Source organism: Sparus aurata, chromosome 16, assembly GCF_900880675.1.
Source record: "Sparus aurata chromosome 16, fSpaAur1.1, whole genome shotgun sequence".
Lineage (NCBI taxonomy): Eukaryota > Metazoa > Chordata > Actinopteri > Spariformes > Sparidae > Sparus > Sparus aurata.
This window is the reverse complement of record NC_044202.1, coordinates 480,660-507,270: the sequence shown is the minus strand read 5'-3', so window position 1 is coordinate 507,270 and position 26,611 is coordinate 480,660. Positions and strand designations below refer to the sequence as shown.

At 45.9% G+C, this 26,611-nt stretch overlaps 1 protein-coding gene across 10 annotated transcripts in view; it reads left to right on the top strand.

The window, feature by feature from the left end:
* The first annotated feature begins 3,638 nt into the window (after nt 1-3,638).
* mgaa (MAX dimerization protein MGA a) overlaps nt 3,639-26,611 on the top strand; it is a 31,765-nt gene continuing 8,792 nt past the window's right edge. Inside the window, exons 1-26 of one of the 10 annotated variants that reach the window (XM_030392266.1) lie at nt 3,644-4,289; nt 7,560-8,744; nt 9,043-10,897; nt 11,870-11,975; nt 12,555-13,055; nt 14,758-14,868; nt 14,985-15,113; nt 15,239-15,361; nt 15,563-16,443; nt 16,747-17,023; nt 17,131-17,258; nt 17,365-17,445; nt 17,532-17,643; nt 18,111-18,466; nt 18,977-19,387; nt 19,559-19,796; nt 20,261-20,443; nt 20,541-20,813; nt 20,895-21,628; nt 22,070-22,192; nt 22,285-22,396; nt 22,999-23,177; nt 23,214-23,258; nt 23,509-23,588; nt 24,045-24,120; nt 24,388-24,499. In XM_030392266.1, coding sequence (XP_030248126.1) covers nt 7,576-8,744; nt 9,043-10,897; nt 11,870-11,975; nt 12,555-13,055; nt 14,758-14,868; nt 14,985-15,113; nt 15,239-15,361; nt 15,563-16,443; nt 16,747-17,023; nt 17,131-17,258; nt 17,365-17,445; nt 17,532-17,643; nt 18,111-18,466; nt 18,977-19,387; nt 19,559-19,796; nt 20,261-20,443; nt 20,541-20,813; nt 20,895-21,628; nt 22,070-22,192; nt 22,285-22,396; nt 22,999-23,177; nt 23,214-23,258; nt 23,509-23,588; nt 24,045-24,120; nt 24,388-24,499 — 8,395 coding nt within the window. In that variant the 5' untranslated portion in view covers nt 3,644-4,289; nt 7,560-7,575. Of the gene's footprint in view, nt 4,290-7,559; nt 8,745-9,042; nt 10,898-11,869; nt 11,976-12,554; nt 13,056-14,757; nt 14,869-14,984; nt 15,114-15,238; nt 15,362-15,562; nt 16,444-16,746; nt 17,024-17,130; nt 17,259-17,364; nt 17,446-17,531; nt 17,644-18,110; nt 18,467-18,976; nt 19,388-19,558; nt 19,797-20,260; nt 20,444-20,540; nt 20,814-20,894; nt 21,629-22,069; nt 22,193-22,284; nt 22,397-22,998; nt 23,259-23,508; nt 23,589-24,044; nt 24,121-24,387; nt 24,500-26,611 lie in introns of all 10 variants that reach the window. The other 9 variants (XM_030392272.1, XM_030392265.1, XM_030392264.1 and 6 more) reach the window with 9 other exon arrangements.

Below are 26,611 nucleotides of genomic sequence, written 5' to 3'. Positions count from 1 at the left end.
TGCTAACGACAGCTACAGTTGGCAGCAGTTAGGGGGCAGCAGATCACCACAGTAACCGCTGTTAGTTTGGAAGTCTTACATACTGCACCTTTAAACATCCATAAACTTTACTGAGTTATTGAAGCTGTGATTTAACCCCCAAGTCTTCGGCGCTGCTGCCTAATGTTTTCCAAAGATGAGGACATCATTTCATGCACTGAACTGTATAAACTGTCCCAGTCAGTCCAACCCGGTGACTGAAGGATGGGAAGGAGACGAGCTTCTGAATGAAATGAAGCACCTGGATGAGTCTGTAGAGAAAGAAATGTGTAATGTCAAAATGTTCTGTCATTCTTCAGAAGATGAAAATATTGACTTTATGAGATCCCTGAACCACAGCTGGAGGCTGGACCTGAGGAGGGCTGCTGGTTACGGGGCGTTGGCTGTAATAAGCAATGTTTTTAATTACTGGAATTATCTTCATCTGGGTTTGAGGTAGTGTGACAACATGACACCTGCTCCATTATACACAGCCCTGTGAATATCAGAGGTCCAGTAACAGTGTGAGATGTTTGGTGTTCCTGAATTACAGCAGCCTCGCTACAGCAGCCTCGCTACGGCAGCTTCGCTACGGCAGCCTCGCTACGGCAGCCTCGCTACGGCAGCTTCGCTACAGCAGCCTCGCTACGGCAGCTTCGCTACGGCAGCCTCGCTACGGCAGCCTCGCTACGGCAGCCTCGCTACGGCAGCCTCGCTACGGCAGCTTCGCTACGGCAGCCTCACTACAGCAGCTTCACTACAGCAGCCTCACTACAGCAGCTTCACTACAGCAGCCTCGCTACGGCAGCTTCACTACAGCAGCTTCGCTACAGCAGCTTCACTACAGCAGCCTCAGTCCAGCAGCTTCGCTACAGCAGCTTCGCTACGGCAGCCTCGCTACAGCAGCCTCACTACAGCAGCTTCGCTACAGCAGCTTCACTACAGCAGCTTCACTACAGCAGCTTCACTACGGCAGCCTCAGTCCAGCAGCTTCGCTACAGCAGCTTCGCTCCAGCAGCCTCAGTCCAGCAGCTTCGCTACAGCAGCTTCACTCCAGGAACACGTTGAGCCGCCCGAAGTCGTCGGTCACTGCTGGAGAGACAACAACGTCACAAAGACACAAACTAAAGTATGTTAGCAGCGAGTTAGCTCCTGACATGCCGAGAACAAGTTGAACAAATGACATAAAAATAAATAAATAATTCTATCTGCACGAAGTTTACAAGTTTAATGTTCCAGATCCCTTCAGTACAATCACATTACATGTAAACACAGTAACACAACTATAAAACACTGATTCTTCATTCTTAAATAGCTCCTGGTTGTTAATTCTTAAATAGCAATAAACTATAATATAATACTGAAGCATTAATGTGTCAGTAACATTTTGTTGTAACTGATCAAGTTTTATTGTGTAAATTCTTAACAGAACTGAAGTTGTCATCAGAATAGTGGAGAAACCAAGATTATTTCTCTGCGAAATAAGTTTGAAATAGAAAAACTTAAAACTGTAAGTTACTGCTGTACTAGAGTAAATGTTTAAAGGAGCAGTGTGTTTTATAAAAGAAATTCAAAATCAGAAATGCATTATTTACAATATTACTGAGGTAATAAAACAACAAACAAGTAAAACTTATTAAAGGTCAGTTTGTTTCTTCAGTCATGAAAACAAAGAGTTTAGACAGAAAACACTTTGTTTACATGTGGCGGACTCTGCCACCTCTCTAGCTTCAAACAGTGTTCAGTTTGTATTTTTCACTTTAATATTGTTAGTATTATGATAGTGAGGTAGAATTTCTTTTTAAACCACCAGCTCATGTGTCCTCTTGAGTTCTGGCAAGAAACTGGGTCAATAGACACGACGTCCACCTCCATCGAGACGCCGTCAGCCTCCATTTTACACGCCACGTTTACCATCCGACACATTCGTAAAGATGTGAGGCCATTTTGATTTAATGACACAAATCGTAATCATGGATTTCATCCAACTTAGTTTCTGGACAGCACTGTTCTGAACCAGAGCACAGTCAGGCTAACACTGGACACAGCTGTTAGCCTGGGAGCTAACACGTAGCTAGCATGAGTCACATCCTCGCTATTTTATTCTGGGTCTTTGAGATCTTAATACATATTTGGTAAAACTTTATAATATATCATTAAAAGGAACAATTATATATAATTAAAAACGTTTGTTAACTTAAACATTATTAAGGATATTTTACTATTAACGAGCAATGAAATGCTTTATAAACAACTTATTAAAAGCTGTTTATCATAAAGTTATTAATAAATACTGTGTGATTTATTTCTAAACACTATTATTTATTCAGCAGATGTTTTTAACCTTTACAATTACTTAAATGTTTTAAGAACCATGTTATTGTTTGTTAACAGTAAAATGACTGAACTGTAAACTGACTGTTTATTACTGATGGTTATTAAACGTGTTCATGTCGTCGCTCTTATTTTAGAAAGTGTATTCTTTCTGTCCTCTTTAGTGTTGCAGGTGTTTGTATGTTTGTATCTGTAACTGGTGTCATTTCTGCCGTTCCTGTGTCCCAGTTTGTTTTGTGTCATTGTGAGTTTTATGATTTTATGTGAAATGCTACTGCGACAGTGACATTCACCTTGTGGATTAATAAAGTCATCTATCTAAAGAATCATTTAAATAACTTTGATCAATTGAAGTTCAAATTGGTTATTTTGTCACTCATCTTCTTCAGTTTGCGTCTGTGTGCCGCACTCGTTTCATTTCCTGAGTGACTGTTCTGACAGATTTACACTTTAGTCTTTAAAATGTTCTGGATGTCTGGGTGGTGGTGGTGGTGTGGGCCCGGACCTCAGAACCTCAGAACTTCTTCCCTGCTGGCTGCGGCCCTGCTCGCAGGACAGACATGTTGGAGCAAACACGAAGCGCGCCATCTTATTTGACGTTCGTTCGTCGCGCATGCGCTGTAACGTAACGGGTTCATTGGGTAAATGAATCCCAGGAGCTGCTTGTCCGAACTGTGAAGCTGCGTTCTGATGATTCTTCAGAACCAGCAGGTTAAATCCTCTCCGGTGTAAATTAAACCCACCTAACGCCGGCGGCTCCATCATGGCTGAAGCCTTTTGTTCGGCAACCATTTTGTGTCACGCACCGATTACCACACTGTAACGCATCCTTCCCGCCGTCTGCCTCTAACAGAGCCAGCAGCAGCGACATTTCTACACAACGTCCTAATCATTGGGTTTATCTATTGGACGCAGTGTGTCCTCTGGGAGTTGCCGTACGGCTGCCGTAAAGCGGCCGTTGATGGCGGAGCTCTGCTGTGATTGACAGCAGCTCCTCTACGTGTCTCCGTCCCGTTAGTTCGTTAATGCGACAGTCAGACGAACCTGAAGAAACTCGGTCACAATGTCTGAGCCTGCCCCGGTGTTTAAAATGGCGGCCTGAGCTGAAACACTGTCTCATGAATCTCAAACACAAAAGTGCAACAAAACGCGTTCGTGTTGAGAGACCGCCGCCATTAATACCGACCCGTGCCAACACAAGCGAAGCGGAGCTGATGATGATGATGGTGATGATGGTGGTGATGATGACGGTGAAACGGTCAGGAAGCGGCACGATTTCACATCCACCACCAGAGTTAACCATTTCGTCGCCATGTTGTGATAAACCGCAGATCCTGACATCTAAACAGAAGTCATGGATCATGACGACTCTCCCTTAAGCTCCGAATGATGATGTAAGCTCGAGTCCAAACAGGAAATGGCGTCTGGTTTCGTCCTAATTCTGATGATAAAGCTCTGAACGTTACGCCGGAATATTACATGTATGCTGTCTGTTAAACCTGCAGCTGAGATCTAATACACTGAGCAGCCAGACGCCTCTGTCTGTGGACCGAGTCATCATGGCGTCCGTCCTCAGCTTCATGCGGTTTAATGATCCGTTAAATAGTCCAACGTGGAGATGAAAATGAACAGATCCCGCCGCTCCACAGATCGTCCCGCAGATAACGGACAGCAGGTCCTCCGGTGTCGGTGCTCGGACCACCGCGACGAGTTTTGAACCAGGTGGCGGCAGCAAGATGGCGTCCGAGGCTGCGCAGTACCGCAGGAGTGGAGGACGGCCGATGACGTATCAGTGCAAGAACACCGCATGCAGTTTTCCCCCTCCGTAAAGAAAAGACCCACGATGTCGAGGAGGTGCATACGACGGGAAAACAGACGATAACTCTCGGATTAATGTCTCAACGTCGAAATCCTCCATCTGTTGGACCGAGCAGAAGGTAATCTCTGCCGTCACCAGAGCACATGGTCCCGGTGTGTCCACACAGACCGACCGGGAGGGTTAGTGTTTGTAGGGAGGCCATTACTGCAGCATCAGGCCTGCTGTTAGCTAGCTGACCCACGTTCTACATCTAACCTAATGCGTCCAACTCAACATATCGAGATGACACTAATCAGAACTGCTTATTGGTTGTTAGAGGATCAATTCTTCTTAACTCATTTAATCTAATTCGATGTTTAATTGTTTGAAGTTAAATGCCGCTGGTAAATGTGCACGTGCAGGCAGTGTTAGCTGGTTTTATTGAGGGTTAATGGTAATAAAGTCATCATGTAGCCTGTTGGCTAGCTGATTTCAGTCATGGAAACAAACGCTAAACAAGCTAAATGTGCTGTGGCGATAATTAGGCTGTTGTCTTGGGGAACATACTTGCTGCTGCTTCATCATGGTCTTTTTGAAACATGTCAGCTAGCTTCACAAAATAATGATGTAATACACATTTTCAAAATGTAGCACATGCTGAGTGTTAAATCATGGGGAGTTAGCACTGGACAGTAAGACTAGCGATTGTGAATTCACTGGTTGAAGGTTCTGTTTTCAACCCTGAAACTGATGGATTTCTGCAGCGTTTGTTTGGTGGTATTCTGTATAGAAAACCTAAGCCACGCCCCTTCCGGTTCCCCTCATGGGACCCTCTTTGATCAAACCTTTGTCTGGTAGTGACTGAAAAGATACAAATCATTTTTTGGTCCTGTTTGAACGATGTCATGAATCACACACGATGTTTGTCAGTTTGTTGTAAAAGTCAAACCTCATGTAGTTTCAACACGTCACCAACACCAACATGGAGCCAACTGGGCTCAGAAAATGTCATAAACAAGATGAACATCACTATAGCCCTTTTTAGATAGAAAAGGCGGCACATTTGCTCCAAGGTAAAGACGGCAATGTGCCGGCCTGTCTTTCTATAATGGAGGCGTAATATTCCTCCTTCTCCAAAAGCCGCCTCTGAGGTAGGCGTAAACATGTGACGTGACGTGAAGCTCGAAATTGGGCTGTGAACGGTGACAACAAATTTGTCTTCAAAATAAGAGCTTTACATTGCACCCCATTGGAGTTTAGAACTTGGTTCTTAGCGGGGGGCTTTTAATTTGAAAGTAGCGACCGTTCTTAGCTTGCAGACACAACAACAAGCTAACACAACCAAACAGCTACAGAGACCGAGGAGACGCTAGCATCTCCTGGATCTCAGCAGCTGTCCAGTTGCTCATCTTAATGTCCGCAGATGAAGTGATGGACTGACTGCTGTGATCAGCTGTTTCCTGGTTTTAAAACTCCCCGGCTGTGGGTCGCACAACAGTGCAGGTCATTGACACCTCCGCCCACCTCACGCAGAGGCCGGCACATTGCAACCTCGTTTTTAGATATCAGACGAGGCGGAAAATCGTCCGACCAAAACAGACCTCCAGTTTGGCGGCCTCTGTCTAAAACCGCGGACCGAGCCGCCAAAAGGATGGCAGATTGGCGGCTTGGTGCTCTGTCCAAAAACAGCTAATAATTCTGCATTGACAACTGCAGTTATGTGAAAGGAGAGTTGGTTCTGGTTTACTTCTGTGAGCTGCTAATAAACAGGAGCAGCTCTACAGTGTTTAAGTCAGGAGACGACACTGTCGGGTGTGTTGTTTTTATAATTACATGTTTTCACAGTCTGCTATTTCATTAGTTTGATGACAAACTTACAGACATCATGTGTGTGATTCATGACATCATTCAAACAGGATCAATACATTATCTGTCCCTCTTCATTCAAGACCAGGAAAAGATTTGATCAAAAAGGTCCATGAGGGGGAAAAAAGAAGCTTTATTGCGCTCTATTGTCTACAAATTCGATGTGTAAATCCAAACTAACGATGAGTTAGCTCATCTCTGAGCCCACTGCTTCCTATTCAGGCTCAATAATTTCCTAAAACATCTGTTCACAGTTTGTTTCAAAACATTTTTGGGGTCTATTTTCAGCGGAGGATCATTCTACGTTTAGTGGCCATTCACACAGACGTAGCCCCCAGGAAGAGCTCCAGGCTTTAAAGCCAAATTTTATAGTGGCCAAACATAGAATTTTTCCCACAAGCTTAACATTGTGAGTCTCAGTTTTTCTACGAGTTAGAATGGTTATTTTTGCGCTGAATTGATCAAAAGTTGTGGATGTGACCAAAGGAACCAGTTTGTTTAGAGTTTAGGTTTAGGTAAGGTTGCCTCAAGTTGGAGTTTTAACAGTACAATACAAAAAGTGCTTTAGTGGAAACAAGGCTTAAAGCAACATAATGCAGCTTTTAAGATCTTTTTAACACTTTTATGACTTGTTTTTTGCAGTAAGCACCACAAATTGTTACAGACCTGGGATTTGTATTGATGACATTGTTGATAAATTAAAAAATTGTTGGGGGCTCCATATTGCACAAAATGCCAATTTCTACATGATATTGCTTGAAGTAAAGGTGTTTACATTCGTTCATGGTCTTGTGGTATCTTACGAGCTGCTGTTTCCTGGATGAGTTACAATTTGGAGGAGTTACAGTTGGTAGCTTTTGTATAGGTGCATATGGTGGCTGCACCTTAGCTCATAATGGATAACTACAACTATATCTTATCTGTTTCAAATATGCTAGTACCAAATGCATCAAACTGGGACAAATGCAGTAGGCTATATCAACTAATTGATGTCAATGATTAAAATAGAATAGAAACTTTATTGTCATTGCACATCAAGTATACAATGAAATTGCAGTGCTTCTCTGGTCAGTGCTATATAAATATCAAAACAGAAATGAATAAAAATGGCATAAAAGAAATAAAATGATTAAAAGGGAATAAACAATACATCATTTACACTCAGGCATAGTCTTTATGAATTCAGGGTCCTGATGGCCCAGGGAAAGAAACTGTTTTTGAGTCTGTTAGTCCTGCTCTTGAGGCACCTGTACCTCCTGCCAGAGGGCATGAGGTTGAACAGGTGCTGTCCTGGGTGTGAGGGCTCAGCAGTGATTGCTTTATATTTGTTATAGCTTTGTCCTATGACTAAGTTAATGCAGAGCCTGCTGTAGTTGTGTTCAAGAACCTTGAGGTTATCCTTATTTGAAGCACTTCAAATTTAAGTGTACTACAGGCAACATACTGCTAGAATGAGTATTATGAATAGAAGTGACATTTTGGCTTTGTCTCAGATTTGTGATGTGTTAATAGTTAAGTAAAATTAGTCATTTTTGTTTTTCAGGATGCTGTCTTGAACCATGATACAGATGCATAAACTGCAGGGGTCCTCCTGCCTTTTAGATGTCTGTGACCTGTTCATGGCTTCTACAAAGAAGCAGAAAGGAATGGTGTTCCAGCAAGAAGGGGCAACCACCCCTGCAGCAGCACCTGCAGGGAATCATCCACCCGCCTGCTTTATTGTTCCGAAACCAGGGAAAGCAAGTGAAGGTGGGATGGAAAAACCCACCTGTGTAACCTATAAAGAGGCAGATATGATAGGTAAGCCCAACATGTACCCATCAAAAGAAGCCATTGGGACTTCTGGTGGAGTACCTGCTATGAAACATCCTGCAAGTTCAAACTCTCAGTCAGACAACCTGTCACCTGATTGCACCATTAAAGGCATCAGTGTGATGCTTGACAACAACGGCATGTGGAACGAGTTTTTCAGATGCAAAACAGAGATGATTCTGACAAAGCAAGGCAGCAGGATGTTCCCCTACTGCCGCTTTCGAATCTCTGGCTTGCAGCCATCTAAGAAGTACTCTTTGATCATGGACATTCAACCTTTGGACAACAGTCGTTACAAATGGACCTGTAACAGCTGGCAAGTTGCTGGAAAGGCAGAGTGTCATGTTAAGAGTCAACCATTCGCACATCCAGAGTCCCCAGCAACGGGTCAACACTGGATGCAGAATCCTGTGTCATTTTACAAACTCAAGCTCACAAACAACATCACAGACCAAGAGGGTAACACCATCCTACATCCGATGCATCGCTATTTGCCCAGACTGCATGTGCTCCAAACCGATAAAGCTGCTAAAGACCTAAAACTAAGTGGAGCCGGTGTTGTCACATTCACTTTCCCTCAGACTGGGTTTATGGCAGTCACTGCTTACCAAAATTCACGGTTTGCTCAGCTTAAAGTTGATTACAACCCATTTACTAAAGGACTGAAGGAGGATGGTTCTAGTTTGTTGGGCCTAAAACTGAAATTGAACTCTGGCAAAGACTTGCACAAAGATGGAGGTACATCAACCAACGAGCAACATCCTTTGAAGAAGAGCTTGAAGTCTTTACTTGCAAACCATAAACCTAGAAGCTCAAAACCAGCGGACTCAAAGCCTCCAGTGTCAGGTGAAAAACAGAAAGATTCTACTACAAACAGTGATCAGTCAGCTGCTGAGGTCACTGAAGACAGTCTAGGGTAAGTGCACAATAATAAATACTATAAATTATAACCTCCCTGTGAGTTTACTGGACAGTGTTTCATACACCAGTCAGCCAAAGCAGGGTGAGGTGAATAACATTGATGCTCTCAAGTTTCCCAGAAGAACATTGCATTTTAAGATGACAATCAACGTTATCCATTTCACCTGTTAGTCATTTTAATGCTTGTCGGGTCAGTGTGGTATGATTCTACATTAAATCTTGACATAAATGATTCGCTGAGTAACGCTGATAACACTAATGTGACGTTTTTACTGTTTGATTTCCTTTCGCAGCAATTCACGTCCACCTCAGAAATTGTTTTCCGAACTTATTCGGGAGGCTCATGTTTCACTACAGAGATGCAACCTGGAGCAGCTGGGCATCAATAACAGCACCTCTCATAGAACTGAGCGATCCAACACTATAACGACAGCTTCAAAAAGCAATAGACAAGATTTTTCTAAGAGGGAAAGTGTATCTGTCAAAGCACGTAAAGACTTATCACCTGCAAAGACAGGTGAAACTGTTGTAACAAAGACGAAAGTCAAGGTGGAAAAGGACTGTTTGAATTCAATGAACTGCAAGGACGCTGTTAGGAGAGATTGTTCTAAGGTCAATAATGTCGCCACTCCAGCAGTGCCCCAGAACTCCTCAGTGGACTCAGACCACCACTTTGACCCTGAGGAGCAATCAGAGATGAAAGTAAAGCAGCACAAACGGCCAGCACCCCTGCCTCTGCCAGCCCTAGCTCTGTTCTTGAAGCAGCATTCAACAAAATCTAAAAAGAGCAAGAGCAAACCAGGTTCTCCTCCAGCACTCCCATCTGAATCTCTGTCTGAACCACAGAGTTCCTGCAAACATGCAGAAGCTGCAGCAGGTCAGCCTGCAACTGGTCCCTCAATGGACCTCACTGGTGATATGGCAAATGGTGAGAAATGTGACAACCGGGCCTTCGGACATACAACTGCAGATCTTGATCTAGATGGATCAGTTCTTAATATTACTGGACCTGCTTGGCAGCCTTCCAGTCTATCATCGTCAGATACTGTTGACAGGGGTCCAGAGGGATCAAGAACTGATGATTTCTTTGACTCCATTTCAGTTGCTGAAAGCACAGGCCCTGAGCCAGCAGTGCCAGATGGTACACCAGTGTTACCCAACCCAGATCAGCCATTTTGTACTCTTGGGACATCCATGTCCATCATTTCCCCAACTCTTTCTACCTCTTCTCTGTCTCCCATTTTGTCACCACCTCATGATGCAGTGTTACTGACCCCAAACTCTCAACAAACAGCAATCAGCACTGAGCCACTTCCGTCAGACTCCCCTGCTATGAAATCGGATTATTTGCTACCTGACCCAGAGTGTTCTTCGTTAGGCTTTGAACCATTGTCACCTGCAAGTTCTCCAGAACCTTTGCCATCCCTGCCTGCGTCATTAACTTTACAACTTGCCTCTGCTACTTCTGAGCCAGATCCACAAGCAGTGCCTCCTGAAGAATTACCGCACGGTGAAGACTCTGCCGCATCTGTGTTTAAGTGGCACACAGTGTTACCTCCACCTGAGCCGTACATAGACAATTCATTCACAACATTTCAGCCCACACCACAGACTGTTCCTTTAACTTCAGTTACATCACCTTTGTTGCCTTCCCAGTCTTGCTCTCAACCTGAACCACGGACATTTGACAGCTCCACATCAACACCGCCCCCTGATCCTGCTCCATCATTTCAAGAGAACGAACAGTCGATGCCCTTCCCTGCAGAACTGTCTCCCCTTGCACTTCAGTTGCCGCTGTCTCCAACTTTTTCTTCATTAGATGGAGACGGATTGTCACCCACGCCTTCACTCACTGACCTCGTGCACTTTTTCTCCACCAATGATGACCTTGGGATGGAGGTGGATTTTTCAGAGGCAGTGGCTGTTCCCTGCCCACCTCTAAGTACAGTAGAAGCAAATGCACGTGAGATCTCTCAGCATGTGCAACTAATCCCAGCCAACAAACCCAGCAAGCGCAAGAAGAAGTTCCGGCGGCAAAAGCTTGCTCAGACTGATCTGGAGCAGAAGATCGACGAAGCTACCTACACTAGAATGCAGCCAAACCTGGAGGAAGTGGAGGAACAGTTATTTATCTCGTTCACATCAAAGGTAAAGGTTTAAAAAGTAAATTTCTGTTTTCTGTTATTTTAAATGAAGGTAATTTGGATATGAAGTTGAGTATGACAAAACATTTAACTTCATCTGTGAGAATGCCAAGGAGGAACCTTTGTATGGGGCCAGCAGGAGAAGCTCTTTTTAGGAGCATTCAATGGACCGCATGACCAGGAAGTAAGCCTGGAATTGTATCTAAGCAGTTCTCATTGGACAGAATTGGTGTCATTTTCCCATATTGCATTCATGGAGACATCCCAATTTATATAGTATATGGGCCAGCAAAATAACTCCAAAGACCTTGTGCAGTGGACAACACAACTCAAAAGCAAACCTCCAAGCTTTGAGCACTTTCTTCTGCCTCTGCACAGGCTTGGCAGTTTTCATTATTTTCACATTTATGTCGATGCCACTTGGCCTACACCATCCACCCAAACACTATTGCAGACTAAGTACAATTTGCCATCCACCACAGAAACTGCTCAGGAATGATCTGAAGATCATGACTAAGAGCTCAAGGGGTCAACATGGCCTCCACGTTTCCTAGATCCTAATCTGATTGAGCATCCACCAGACATACCAGAAAAAGTCAGATCCATAGAGGCCCAACCTTGCAACCCCAGGACCAAAACGATCCACCACCCACACCCTTGTGCCAGATTCCACTGGATACCCCTAAAAGTCCTTCCTTTACAGATCAGAGCCAAGTCCGATCCACAATGAGGAGTTGATGGATCGGAGTTGTCCTGTCATGTCCCACTGATGCTTGATCTGATTGAGATCTGGGGAATCTTCCAATAAGAGACCTGACTGGAGAAAGATGGATAGTAGTTTGCTGTTATGAGCTGTAAGGAGCCTCTAGTTAAGACCTGCAGAACTTCAGATTTGATTTAGTCTTGTTGAGGTTGTGTGATTCTAACTTTATGCAACTTTATTCACGGAAAAGTGAAATGGAAATGCATGTTTCAGGAGGCCCTCAAACTTCACGTTGTGGACTCATCTGAAGAACCTGTCTCACTGGCTCAGAGGACACCTGAAGGTCCCCTGCAGGAAACCACTGACACGGCCGAGAATGGTAACACAGTTATCATGTCATTACTGTCATACTGAATGTTGACCATTCATTTGTTAAACATGTGTTAAATGGTAGAATAAGAAGATGTCTATCAAGTTCTAGGAAAGGTCTGTAAAGTGTTTAGCCTAGCTTGGCACAAACACTGGAAGCAGGGGGAAACTGCTAACCAGGCTCCAACAACTGAGAAAAAATCTTCAAACAACAATATCTTGCTCTGATTTACATTGAAGAAGTGCAATTTCAACAGTGTGCTTCAGTTTTTCCACATCATTACCTGTGAAATATGATATACAGGGATAGCGGACGTTCAAAGGCACAAAACATTTAGTCACCTATTTTGGAACTACACAAGAGCTGTATATTACTTCATGAGTTGAACAACTTTTTCAAATCTAGAAATTCTTTTTACATTTTCACTCCTGTGCAGTGATGCTGGCATCACCACACCCATACTACCTGATTTAAAAAAGACTGATAATAAGGCTATTGTGTTGGCCTATTACCCAGCTAACTGGCTAACTGTTAAAGGTTGCATTGAAGCCTTGGTTTATAAATGTTACCTCTGTTTCTAATCTACAGATAAAAGCATGGTTGTTGTTGCAAGCTCACTTCCTGACAGCATCCACCCTCATAACTTTCCTGCTAAACTGTGGCGGTTGGTGAACAACCTCGAAAATAAAGCCATCTGCTGGGACAGCTACGGCGATGCTATCATCATTGACCAACATCTCTTTGAGAGACAGATCTTATCTCAAAGCACCACCAACTCTGACAGCACTGAGGCCTTCAAAACGACAAACTTCACAAGCTTTGTCCGTCAGCTAAATCTGTACGGCTTCAGAAAACACGAACCGGCAATTAAAGATAACCACCCCCCCACCGGGGACGGCGGAATGTATCATCATTTTCACAACCCGAACTTCAAGAGAAACCACCCTGAACGTGTTGCAAGTCTGAAGAGGCTCACTGTTAACAATAAGGCAAAGATACAAGCTGGTCTGAACGTGAACTGTCGGCCCCCGGGTCAACACCAGCGGTTCAGTGGCGGCAATGATGACAAAGATAAAAATGTGAAACAAGGCAAGTCACTGCATGACTTCTGTCTTTCAGTGAAGAGGTAGCTATAGTAGAACCCTGCAGTAATTGTCAGTAAAAGCTTGTTTAATGTGAATTAAACATTCAAATGAAACTATCTCTCAAACCTTTAGGGCTAAGAAAGGAGATGACTCCATTTTGAATCTGAACTAGAATTCTACTTCTAGTTTTAATTCCACAATCCAGTGCTTTAAATTGCTGCCATCCCAGTCTAACAGGTGGTTACCATGCTTTGCATTGCTTTTTTGGTAGGCATTTCTTTAGGGAGTGAGAGAAGTTTGCCATCATGGCCGTCTGGTAGAATGTCCTCTTTAATCTACGTCACCTGACTCCCTAAAGCAAAGTCAGTGTAGTGTGGAGGACAGGTTGGTTAGGTTTAGGCATGAAGGCTACTTGGTCAGGTTCAGAAAAAGGTTTGGATAATAAAAAAAAAAAAAAAAAAAGAAAAAACCCTTCACACTCGTTATGCCTCAGTCACACTTCCCACCTTTCAAAGTCGTCATATTGCTATATAACTACGCAACTGTTCATCTTGTAATCAGAAGCTTTGCAGTCATTGGGGTTTTCACACTATATGAAGGATCAGCATTACACATCACAAGATCTTTCACCAATGTCTGACACACAGAAGACATTAGCTGTCCAAGTGTTTGTGTGCAAATTTGAAGCAACAAAACAAAGAAGGATAAACTTACAGCCACCTTCTTGTATTGTAGTTCAGCAACGACGGCAAAGTTACAAACACTGAAAAGCTAGTGTGTATACCATTGTGTTCTGAAAGAAACCGGTTTCAAAGAGCTGCTGTATATGACAGCATAGGAGTGTCTGCTGTCGTGGGGGGTAGCTCATTTACGTGGCTCTGTGATGCAACTAGATCTGCAGCCTGCTTGATGTTTTTTAGGTGTCTGCGAGGCATCAGCAAGCTATCGAATCATGTCTTTGTAGACTTAACAAATAGCAATAATTGCTCATGGGAGCAAGCATCAATTTGCCTCTGATCTGGGGCTTTTGTGATCTCCAACTATTGTTCATGAGTTGTAAATCAGGGCTACAATCCTGTAACTGCGATTGTGGCATTAGGAAGCCATAAAGTCAAACCTCTCCCATGTGCAGTTCTTTGTCCTTGCGTATCAGGAGTCAAGACCTGATGTTACAGCTTTAGACCCTGAAGCTAAATCTGACAAGAACTAGAAGCTTTATGTTTAATCTACAGGACCTCAACCATACCTGTAAACAGAACACACACAGTAAACAGTCATCTTAACAGAACCTCTATCTGAGGAGCTAATCAAATGTGTAGTAGAAGCTGACTCAAACATAAAAGGGCCTAAAAGCCAATGCTTATTAAACATGTCCTTGTTTTGCACTGGTTGACTGCAGACAGCTGTGATTAAGCTAACACCAGGTTTGATAGACGTTTAACAAACTGCTAATATATTGTCGGATGTACTTATCATGTGTGGCAGCCATAATGTCAGCTAGCCATAATGTCAGCTAGCCATACAAATCAAACTGATTGTGTAAGCTGTTTAATGTTGGCACAGGGCAGCGCTCTCCCTGCTGCCTCGGTTTGTGCTAAGCTAACTAACCATGTCCTGACATTGCAAGAAGCTGAGATCTGTCTTATTTACAGCTCATGATGATTCCACACATGAAACTGAGATGTAATGAAGTCGTTTATCTTCAGTAGAGACGGTGGAGAGTTTGCAGGAGAAGATCGCTGCCTTTGAGAAGATTCTTCTCAGAAACTTGAAGCTGATGAGACACAGACAGGTGATCCATCCTGTGCTGCAGGAAGGTGAATATTTATTAGTTAGTCTTCATTTGGATCCTCTTAGCTTCCACAAAGAGGACATTAGTCTTCCTGTGGTCGTGTGTCCCATACACTCAAACAGTTTTTTCATGTAAACTCAGTTGGTCTGAAGATGAACCTGCTGGATCCGACTCAGTCCATAGACCTGCAGTATCTGGGAGTCCGCCTGCCCATCCCGCCTCCTGGAGTCTCTCTGGAGCCGCTGACCCAGGAGCTGCCTGCTTCTCAAGGTTCGTACCATCATACTGACCAGACTCAGGCTGAGACACGTCGGGACATCTTGTCCTCAGAATGGCCATCTGAAACATTTTCACATGACAGTAAATCTATAAATGTGTTCTGTTTTCGTCTGCAGGTGTTTGTGCAGCGTTTGTGTCCAGAACAGGAAAAACTACAGATGTGACTCAGATTAAAGGCTGGAGAGAGAAATTCACTCCGCCAGAGGCTCCGCCCACTCCAGCACCAACCAAACCTGAAGGTAATCTGTCAGATCTGATGTCCCTCCAGAATAAATGTCCATGAACCCACATAGAAGTTAGAGAAAAAAGACTGCAGAACCTCTCTGAGAATCATCAAGTAATCCACTGACAGTTCTCTGTACATCCATGAGTACACTGCGAACAGGAGCTGCCAAATTGTAGCTCACTGCTAACTGAACCGGGTCTCATTTGTGTCTCAGCAGCTAGTCAAAGTTCAGATCTGCCAAAGAAGAACCTGTCTGCATTCTGCAGCGACATGTTGGATGAGTACCTGGAGAACGAAGGGAAGTTGATTGACGAGCGAGCTGCCAGCTTCTCTCAGCCCCAGGTGGAGCCGTTGGTCTACGAGCTTCCCACCAGGAGCACCAGCTATGTCCGGACCCTCGACAGCGTCCTGAAGAAAAACACTGTCGGCTCCCCCACCTCTGATCTCATATCTGGATTCATCCCGCCTTCCAAGAGACCAAAACTCACCCTTAAAGAATCCAGAACGTCCCGTAGAGAAACCATGAGGCAGAAAGGTTCAAAACAGAATAAACCAAGGCCAGAACCAGGAACTGCTCCCAGTCCTACTGACTCAAGTCACAAAGGTCCAAAGCAGAACAAACCTAGAACCGAACTTGCAGCTGCTCCAAGTCCAGCTGACTTAAACCAGAAAGGTCCAAAACGCATCAAACCCAGACCAGAACCAGCAGCTACTCACAGTCCAGTTAACTTGAACCCAGTCCCCAAACAGCTTGCACTCCAATTTCCAGACCCTGTCCCTTCTCAACCCTCCACCGTAAAGAAGGGGAAGAGGCTCAAACCCAAGACCTCATCCAAGACCCTCAGCCCCTCCAAGTCCACGGTCTCTCAGCCCGGTGTCTCAGCGGACATGGCTCCACTGGAGTCGGACTCTGAGCTCGGGCCTGCATTCGATCAAAGCAACAATGCCCGCAGGACGGACGGAAGACCTGTGATGACGAGAGCTCTGCTAAAACAGAAGGACCTGGAGGACGGAGTGGTGTGGGAGGGCCGAGCCCGGACCAGCATCAACGAGGAGCGGGCCAGCATTGCTCTGACATCACTGTTCACTCTGATGGTAAGAGACCACAGCGGCACGGATCAGAACAGAGTGTTTTCACGTGGACAAATACAGGCTGCATGTGTCTCTCATCAGTGATGATAATCTAATCATGTCATGTATTCTGTACGATGAGTTCTCTCACTTGTGTTTAAAATCTGAGTTCTTCAGTGTGTGAACACCCACAGTCATTCTGTACCGCTCATAGTCCAGATGTTGACTTCTTTGGCTGCTTTAGTTCCTGCTGTTGATATGGTTCCTGCTGTCCCTGTGGTACACACGGTGCTTCTGGTTCACGCTGTTCCTGTGGTTCCCTCTCAGGGTTTTGTCAGAGAGAACCCAACTGCTCCTATCCAGCTGGTCCGGAGACGAGCCCCGCCCTGTCTGAACGACTTCTGCCGGCTCGGCTGCGTTTGCTCCAGTCTGTCTCACTGTTCCAGAACCAGCCACTGTGGCCGGCCAGCCTGCATGTTCGGATGCAGTTGCCTCAAACAGAAGGTGGTTCTCCTCAAGAACCTGGACGGATCCGACTCCAGCCCCTCCCGCCACGGAAACAAGAAGAAGAAGAAGAGGAAGAGGAGGATGAAGATGGCCTACAGTAAGTGTTGATGATGTACAATGGAGGATAGTTTAAGTTCATTTCTGACTGCAGAAACCTTCAGTTCAGACTCTGCGGTCATGTGGTTCTCCCTCCTTTACTTGTAGTTCTAAAGGAGGCGGACAGCGTTTCCCAGCCTGCCGAGCGGGTCCAGACTCTGTGGAAGAGGGACGATAGAGACTGGGATCCAGAACCAACCCACATCCCCAAACCAGCAACCTCATGTTCCCCTCCTGTAAGTTCTCCTGTAGTCTGTTCACAGCATCAACAGGAGAAACACTGACAGTCCTCACTGTGAAAGTGATCAGTCTGAGTATTGATCAGTTTGATTATGTCTCCAGGTGGCAGCCGAGGGTCACAGCAGCTGTGCCAGGGTCCGAGGTTACCGGGGGAAGAAGAAGATCCACAAACAGAAGCAGAATGTAAACAGATCCTGGTTGTTCCTCTTCAGTCTGAGGCAGATATTTAATAATGAGTGAGAACTGACCGTGTGATGTTTCTCCTCCAGGAGCCGATGAAAGACGTGGAGAAAAAGGTGAAACGTGCTCGGATGGTCTCTCTGAAACAGAAAGAGCAAAGACGGAAGGAAACAAAGACCAGGCCGTCCAGCGCTGCACCAGGTGGGTTTACCTACATCAGCTCTTATTGTGAAAAAAGATAAAAGACTTGAGGTCAGCATGAAGTTTAGAGCTTCAATGATTAGTCGATTAATTTATTAGTCAAATTTGAAATTTTGATACTTGTTAAAAAACATTACGTCTGGTTCCAGCTTCTTAAATGTGAGCATTTGCTGATTTCTTTGTTTTTAAGACGGTGAACGAAGAGTCTGTTAGACACTTTGTGGACTAAACAATGGATCAGTTAACTATAGAAATAATCCGGAGATTAATTAATAATTAAATAATTGTTAGTTACAGCTTACGTGTTTAAATTTGGCATAAACTGACTGATGTTCAGCACAGAGGAGCCTTTTGTTTGATTTTAATTACGGTTGAGCCTCAAAACTCACCTGATGATCACAATGTGAGTCTGGATTCTGATTTGGCAGAAATGGACTCAGGTTCTGAATGGGGTTTTTCTTCTGCAGGTGATCCGGTTCCACCTGTTCCCTCTGAACAGCCACCGAGTCCTCCAGCAGAGCCGCCCCCGAAGCCGTCGAAGCGTCTGATCATCGTGGCGGAGTGTAAGTGGGCGAGCAAGGCCGACCGGAGCTTCGTGCTGAAGGACCTGTGTGAGAGGATGGCCTGGGACCAGCTGGAGAAGCCGTTCTGGATCAAGAAGTATATGATCAATCCGGTCGGTCAAACTGTGGAGGAGAGCAGCACCGGCCGCTGCATCCAGTACAAGATCCACATCACCAGACCCAGTGAGGACCCGATAAAACCAGCAGAACCAGTGAAACCAGTACAACCAGGGACAGAGAGGGAGACGCAGCAAGAGCAGGTAGGAAACTGTTTGAATGATGTGCTGATGTCACTTAACATCTACCTGAGCAGGTGAGTTTGTAACCACTGAGGTGAATCTGTGATCGGCTCGTCACCTGAGACGTTTCTACTGCTGACACGGTCAGTTCTCCTCTATAGAGGGCTTTTATTGTGAAATCACTGCTGTAGGTTTGGTCTGAAATCACTTCCTGTTTACTTAATGTGTCACTACATTTACTGTTCTTAATTTGTGTCTGAAGTGAACATTTATTCTCTATAGTGTCCATAATACGTACAATATTACAATATACAATCCCACAATGCACTGTGTCATATTTTATCATCTGGTCATATCGGTGCTTCTCATTACGCTGATGTTTCCCTTCACGAGGAGACGGCAGCGAGGAAACACAGGAGCTGTTTCCTGGTCTGAGAGAAATGTGATGTAGCATAATGAGAAGCACCGAGTGATGACGGCTGAGAAAGTGTCTGTTGTTTTGGTGTTTTGAACGCATCACTTGTCTCTCAGCAGGAACACCTGAAGCAGGCGGAGCCCATCGCAGACGGGCAGCAGGAGGAGAAGGAAGAAGAGGAGGAGCCTCCTGAGAAGATGCATGTGAAGGAGGAAGAGGCGGAGTCTTTTGAAGATTGGCAGCAAGAGGTAGAGGAGGAAGAGGTGGAGCCTCTCCAAGATTGGCGGCAGGAGGCGGGGCTTAAAGAGACTTTGCAGCAGGAGCTAGAGGAAGGTGAAGTCAAGGAGGAGGCGGGATCGACAGTTTGCCAGGTGCATGATGGGAGAGAGAGCAGAAAAGAGAAAAAGAAACCGAGATCACAGAAGGTCACGGTCGGTATGGGTCTGCCTTTCCTGACAGGAATCTCCCCCGCCGGCTTCCTCTCAGCCAATAAGAAACAGCCAGGAGGAACAGACCACCTGATCCGGGTAATGTCAGCTGTGTGACATGTTAATTTCCCCACAATGTTTGAAAGTTCTGGTTCTGATCGGCTTCATCTTACAGACTCTGAACACACTGAAACTGTTTCAGATGATGATTTTGATTGTTTTTTCTAGTTGAACATTAAACACATCTGACACTCGTCTGTGTTTCTTCAGGTGAATGGGAAGCCGTATCCTCTGGCTAAGATCCAGCTGGGCAGGATGGGGGCGCTCCACCCGGCCAACCGGCTGGCTGCCTATCTCACCGGCAGGGTCGGGTTGAACAGAAAGAAACAAAGTTCTTCTTCCTCTCTTCCTTCTTCTCCATCCCTCGCTAAACCTCCTCAGATCCAGACTTCAGCACCCACATCTCAGCCGTCGGTCACGCTTCTCAAAATCCCCACCGCCCCGTCAGGTACACACTCACCTTCACTTACATCCTCCATCTGCCATTCAGCACACACACAACTACACAGACTGTCAGACCTTGAAGTTGGCTAGGCAGTAACGTTGGGGTTAAGATGATTCAGTATGTTACTAAGCTAGTTACTAAGTTAATGACAGTACCAATAAATACTCAATATTACACCCAGGAAATGCTAATATTAGCTAGTGGGCTAACAAATATTTGTTTTTTTTTTGTAATTAACAGTAGCAGATACAATCATACGTAAATATAGAACCAACATATTTTATTGTCTAACCTGTCTGCTAATGACAGCTAACTAGATAGCTCAGTAAGCTACAGGAGCTAATATCCTGTTAGGTTTGTTAGCATGAGGGAGCTAACGTTAGCGTGTTAGTTTGTTGTCGATGTCACTTAAAGCAGCTGATTCAGTTTGAGTTTAACATCTCAAACCGTCCATCTGGGTGTCGCAGTGCTTCAGCCTGCGGCGCTGAAACTCGTCCAATCAGCTGCCTCCTCGAAGCCACCTGCAGACGAAGCACCTGAGGGGGACGTGTCCCGGCTCGTCATGTTGAAGATGTTCCCGGGTCCTAAAGGAGGAGGCAGTCTGGTCCGAGGGATACCCAGAGCTCCTGGTAGCTCCTCCCTCATGTCCGGTAAAACTAAAGACCAGATCACAGATATTATTATTCATCGTTAATCAGTTTTAATCGATTGATCGATAACTAACAGCTTTGGTCTGGTGTGTTTCAGACCCTCAGCTGAGCTCCTCTGTGGCTCCTGCAGGTTCTCAGCTGTTGATGCTTCAGGTCCCGCGTCCTCCTGGGAAACTTCCTGTCCCGGCCTCAGCGCCCCCCACCTCCACCTCCACCTCCACCTCCACCTCCACCGGTCAGAGGATGGTCTTGCAGCAGGTCCAGACAGTAACAGGCGCCCAGTTCTACCGCAGACCGGATGGAAAACTGGTCCAACTGGTTCCTATCGACCAGCTGACACCAGTCAAACCGACCCAGTCAGCTAAGAAAGGTATGTCATTGGTGTGAAGGACTGTTGACCAATCAGGTGTCTCATTTATATGATGAATAACTCTGTCTCCTCCCCCCTCAGGCTCGTCTCTCCCCCTCCGGCCTCCCACTCAGTCGTTCACCATTGTCAACCGAACAGCCCCTGTAGCCACAGTAAGAGCCTCCTCCCCCCTCCTCCCCCCCTCTGCTTTCCTGGGTCAGAAGGGAACGTGCACCTTCAAAATCCTTCCCCCCAGCTCGAGCAGGGAACCAATCCTTGTCACCTGTGCTAAAGTTCCCCCCCAGCCCCCCATCAAGGTGGTGTCGTCTCCAGCTCCAGGCACCTTCACCCTGTTCTCGCCTCACCCCTCTGCTACCCCAGTGAACCTTATCTCACTCAAACCTTCCCCAGGTCAAGGGGCGGAGCTTGGGGTCAAAACGGTGGCAGTGTCTGCGGCCCTGGTGGGTTCAGGTGGGTTGACAGTCCATCAGAAACCTGCTTCACCTCAAACCACCACCACCATCCAGACTCCCCCTCCTCCAGCACCAACACAGTCACAGGTCACACCTGAACCCTCCCCACTGCACTCAGCTGCTGATAGGAACAGATCAGAGCCGGAGCTGGAGCAGGAACTGGCCTGCGACCTGTTGGACCTGGACATCATCTGTGTGGACGACGAGGTGGGGTCGGGTACCACGGTGACGTTGGCAGAGGCGAAGCGGGCGGTAGACGTGGTGGTGCTGGACGGGTCGTCGAGCAGCGAGGAGACGGACAACTCATCAGACTTTGGAGACGAGACAGACGGAGAAGGACGGAAAGAAGGGAAACTGAAACACGTAAGAAGAAGTTTAAACATTTTAGTTCAGTCTGAAGGAAGACTCCCATTCGATTCACTTCGATTCTCAACTTTTTTTGGTGTCCAACTCGATTCAGAACCAGTTTGAGTTCCAAAAAACTCTTAATTCCAAAGTATGTCTGGGAGGGAGCCATCGTTGAGAAGACGCTGAGCAGAAACTCAGGCTGCTCAGTTTGTTTCAACAAACTGAGCAGAGTTGAAGATTATCCAGACATCCTCCCTGCAAACAGCTGTTAACTGCTGATTCAGCACATTTTAATGGAGAATATCAACTAACTGAAATAAACATAGACTAATAACAAGAACAGAACCAACCTGAAACAGACACTTGATGGTCAAACAGAGCTTTACGCTTGTGTCGATAAACTTCAGTGAGTGGATATAAAGTTTATTTCCTGTGTGTTTGTGTGTGTGTGCGCAGCGTTACAGTCACAACGAGTTGGAGAAGCAGCGACGGGCGAAGATGCATCAGCTGTTTGAAGGCCTGAGGAGAGAAGTGGGAATAACTGAGATGAAGATGTCGAAGGTCTTCACACTGAACAGGGTCAGAGTCCAGAGTTATCCTCACACTCTCACAGCAGCTCGTCTGTTAGTTGTTGAGTGGAGACCAACAGGTGTTTGTTCTGTTGATGGCAGGCGGTGCAGGTGATCCAGAAGCTGAGGATGACTGAATCGGCTCTAATGAAGACGAAGAAGATGCTGACGAAGAAGAGGGATCACTTCCTCAACACCATCGCTCCAGCAACAGGTGTGAACACTGAACTCTGTCAGCAGAAAAGCTGCTTTTAACAGGTCAATGAGCCTGTTCGTCCTGCTCTGTACAAACAACCGTCCATCACTGAGACAAACAGACTCCATGTTTCTACTCAAAGACAGAAACAAGTTCATGTAGAACATTTGCTGAATGAACAAGAAGGTCCAAATAATGCAGAATGAGTCAGAGACAGAGTTTCACAGAGTTTATAAAGTGTCTCCAACTCAACAACTCACTAAACTGACACATTTGTGAAGGGAGTCTGGTGACAGAGAAGTAGCCTATATTGTTACTGTTTAGTGTCTCTTCATGAAACAAACCTTAAAATCAGATGAATTGTAAATGGAGTCTGGTGACTTTGTCCACATGTAGCCTGGATTGGTTACATTTTACTGGATTTGTAAAACTGACATGTTTATGGTCAATAAAATGTGTCTGTTTTACGTCCTTAAAGCAAACCAATAATCCAGATTAATGAAAGTAATCAGGTCAGATTTGTTTGATGATCTTCTCGCCGAACAAACACCAAGAAAAGAGAAATCATGTGCTTCCTGTTTTTTAAATGTTGAGTGTGAGCTGCGTTTGTCTCGTCTCAGAGACACGATGTGACAGATCACCTGAGATGGAGACAGGAAATGAAGACCCGGACGTGATGGAGGTGGTGGACCTGTTGGAGGAGACAGAAGAGCTGACGGAGAACTCGTCTGACGAGGAGACGGTCATCACCAAGACTACCGACACCGTCACCGAGACTACCGACCCCGTCACCACAGCAACCGTCACCGAGACTACCGACACCGTCACCACGGCGACCGACCCCGTCACCACGGCGACCGACCCCGTCACTGCCACTAACGTATGACATTTTAATCTTTTAATTTTAGGTTTTTTCTTCAAGTCTGTTCACTAAAATAAAAATTCTTCCAGTAATGAAACATTTTTGTGAAGATGAAAATAGTGAAGATGAATTAAATGTTTATAACTGTCAGCTGATTTCTGGTTGTTTGTTTACTTTGAACACATTTGATAAACAAACAAACGGTGTGTGTGTGTGTGTGTGTGTGTGTGTGTGTGTGTGTGTGTGTGTGTGTGTGTGTGTGGCTCAGAGCGTTGCCGTGGAGACGGTGGAGGAGACCGGCGGCGCTCAGACGAGGCTGGACGGCGATGAGACGGACTTTGACTTAGAGTAAGAACTGATGCCCTTCATCAGAACATCACTGGGTCCAGCTGTGGTTCTGATCATCCCTGAAAACCTGCTGCTGATTTGTTATTGTCTGTTATTAAAGGAGCGCTCTGGAGTTTTCTAGCTGACTAAGTATTATTGATTTAAAGTAAAAGTTATAATATGATAAGAAGTCACTGACATTCTAACTGCTGTCGTCGTACAGTTCTCAGTTAAAACACTTGACACTTTAGTGCAGAGGTGGCAGGGTCCGCCACACATAAACACAGTGAAACAGTTTAAATCGTGATTGACAGTTTGATTATTCAGTTTGTTGGAAGACCTTCTCTTCTCCTAAACTTCAGACTGCTCCTTTAATTATCAAAATATCGTGACTGTTGAGGCAGTAAAACTTTATTTATACAGCAGGTTTACAAAGTGCGTCACATAAACATGATGTCGTTGATCTTTTCCTGTCAGCGTCTTAGATGCCTTCAGAGAGCTCGGTGTGGTCCTGGACGCCAGACACGTTCCCAGGACACTTCTGCTGCAGCAGGTAGGAGCTGGAGGCGCGACACCTGAGTCAGTGTGACAGATATGAATATGTTCCTGCAGCTCGTTGATACTGAGCTCATTACACCAAAGTCAGATCCAAAGCAGAGTAACTCACTGACAGCCTGCACGTCTGTGGGCTGCTGGAGAGGAACATCTGACTCACTGTCAACACGTCTGGACTAAAAGATCTGCAGCGCGGGTTGTAAACTAGAATAGGACTGGAAGATGACTCATTGAAGATAATAATCTTGACATGTGTTGTGTTCAGGCTGCTCAGGAGATCCAGACTCTGCAGAGAGAGACGGACAGACTGAGGAGTCTGAAGATCTGTCTGATCCAGCAGAGAAAGGCCTACATCAGAGAGGTCGCCCAGAGATCAGGTGAGCAGGCAGCAGAACTCTTCCTCGCTGCAGTCGGAGCTTTTAAACGCTCTGATATTCCGTCACATGAGGAGTCGTGTGCAGAGACGTCCTGTCCGCTGTCAGCCGGCCTCAGGTTCATGTAGCTGTGATGAGACCAGAGAGTGACGGCTGCTTTCAGATGCAGACCGATGCACCGACACGTTTTCAACAGCGTGCCACTAGAACCAGAACTCAGAGGCGGTTCCAACAGGTTTCAGTCTTGAATGTTTCTCAGAGACGTTCACTCTTTGCTCTGTGGTTCGTCTGAAGAGACGCCGACTCAGCAGAGCTCACACTGAATGTAAACACCGCCCAGTCTGTTGAGTGAGAACGCCAGTAGAGTTAATCACCAACATCTGATTCTGGGTCAGTTAAGCGATGTGGATTCAAATCATGTGCTGGCTGAGGCGTCACTAGCTGTTTTTATTCTGGGCAGCCGCCAATTTGGCCGTCCTTTTTGCGGCTAGGTCTGCAGATTTAGACAGAAGGCGTCAAAGTGCTACAGAAAAAACAACAATAAAAGAGAAAACATTTGTAAAAAAAACACCTAAAAATCAAAAGCAACTTGGAGGTCATAGGATCTGCTAAAAAGGAAAGTTTTAAGTCCTTTTTTAAAACATTGAACAGTCTGTGGGGCCCTCAGGTATTCAGGGAGGCTGTTCACAGACGAGGGGCGGCAGAACAGAATGTCGGTCCCCTGAGGTGCAGAACTTGGTCCTGGGGGGTGGAGACGCTGAGAGTTAGTGGAGCGGAGGGATGGAGATGAGGTTTGTGGGGTTAGCAGTTCTGTAAGATAGGAGGGGGCGTTGCCATGGACGCACTGGTGGGTGAGGAGGGAGACTTTGTAATCAATCCTGGCGGAGATGGGAAGCCAGTGAAGTGAATGGAGGATGGGTGTGATGTGTTCATACTTGCACACTCTCATCAGGATCCTAGCAGCGCTGCACATACTGGAGCCTTTGGATGCTCTTGCTGGGGGTTCCCATGAGTAGTGTGTTGCAGTAATCCAGCCTGGAGGAGACAAAGGTGTGGTTGAGCTTCTCAGTGTCAGGAAAGGAGAGTGAGGGTCGGAGTTTGGCAATATTTCTGAGGTGATGGAAGGAGTTTTTGCAGAGACGTTTGATGTGAGCCTCAAAGGTGAGGTGAGGGTCAAATATGACACCAAGCTTAGTGACGGACGTGGAGAGGGGGGTGACCTGCCCGGAAAATGTAACGCTGGTTATGGAGGATGACTGGATCTGCTGAGGGGTGCCAACAGGAATGACTTCTGTTTTGGAGCTGTTTAACTGCAGGAAGTCGTGCCATCCACACCTTTATCTCCTCCAGACAGGTGGTGAGAGTGGATAGTGGTGATGGGGGAGGCAAAGTTGCAGAGTAATGTGAGTCCATATGTATGTACAGTTGTGTGTCATCAGCGTAACAGTGAAATGAGACTCCAAAGCGACTGATGATCTGGCCGAGGGGAAGCATGTAGAGTGTGAAGAGGGTGGAGCCAGGGACTGACCCCTGAGGGACCCCACAGGTGACGGTGTGTGTCCCTGATCTCGCACCTCCAATGGAGACGTACTCTGTCCTGTCGGTGAGATACGAGTGGAACCAGTTGAGAGCGGTGACAGTGAGTGGGATGGTGTGATGTAGCCGCTTGAGAAGTATACAGTGGTCGACAGTGTGGAATGCTGGAGGATGAGGAGAGAGTGTGAGCCAGCATCCGCCGTCATCAGCAGGTCGTTAGTGACCCTCATCAGAGCTGTTTCAGTGCTGTGGGCGGAGCAGAAACTGCCTTTGAGAGTACACTTTTATCCACCTCCATTACTATGTGAATCTGAGCTGTCGATGTGCCGGCCTCTGCGTGAGGTGGGCGGAGGTGTGGATGACCTGCACTGTTGTGCGACCCACAGCCGGGGAGTTTTAAAACCAGGAAACAGCTGATCACAGCAGTCAGTCCATCACTTCACCCGCGGACATTAAGATGAGCAACTGGACAGCCGCTGAGATCCAGGAGATGCAGCGTCTCCTCGCTCTCTGTAGCTGTTTGGTTGTGTTAGCTTGTTGTTGTAGCGGCAAGCTACTAACGGTCGCTACTTTCAAATT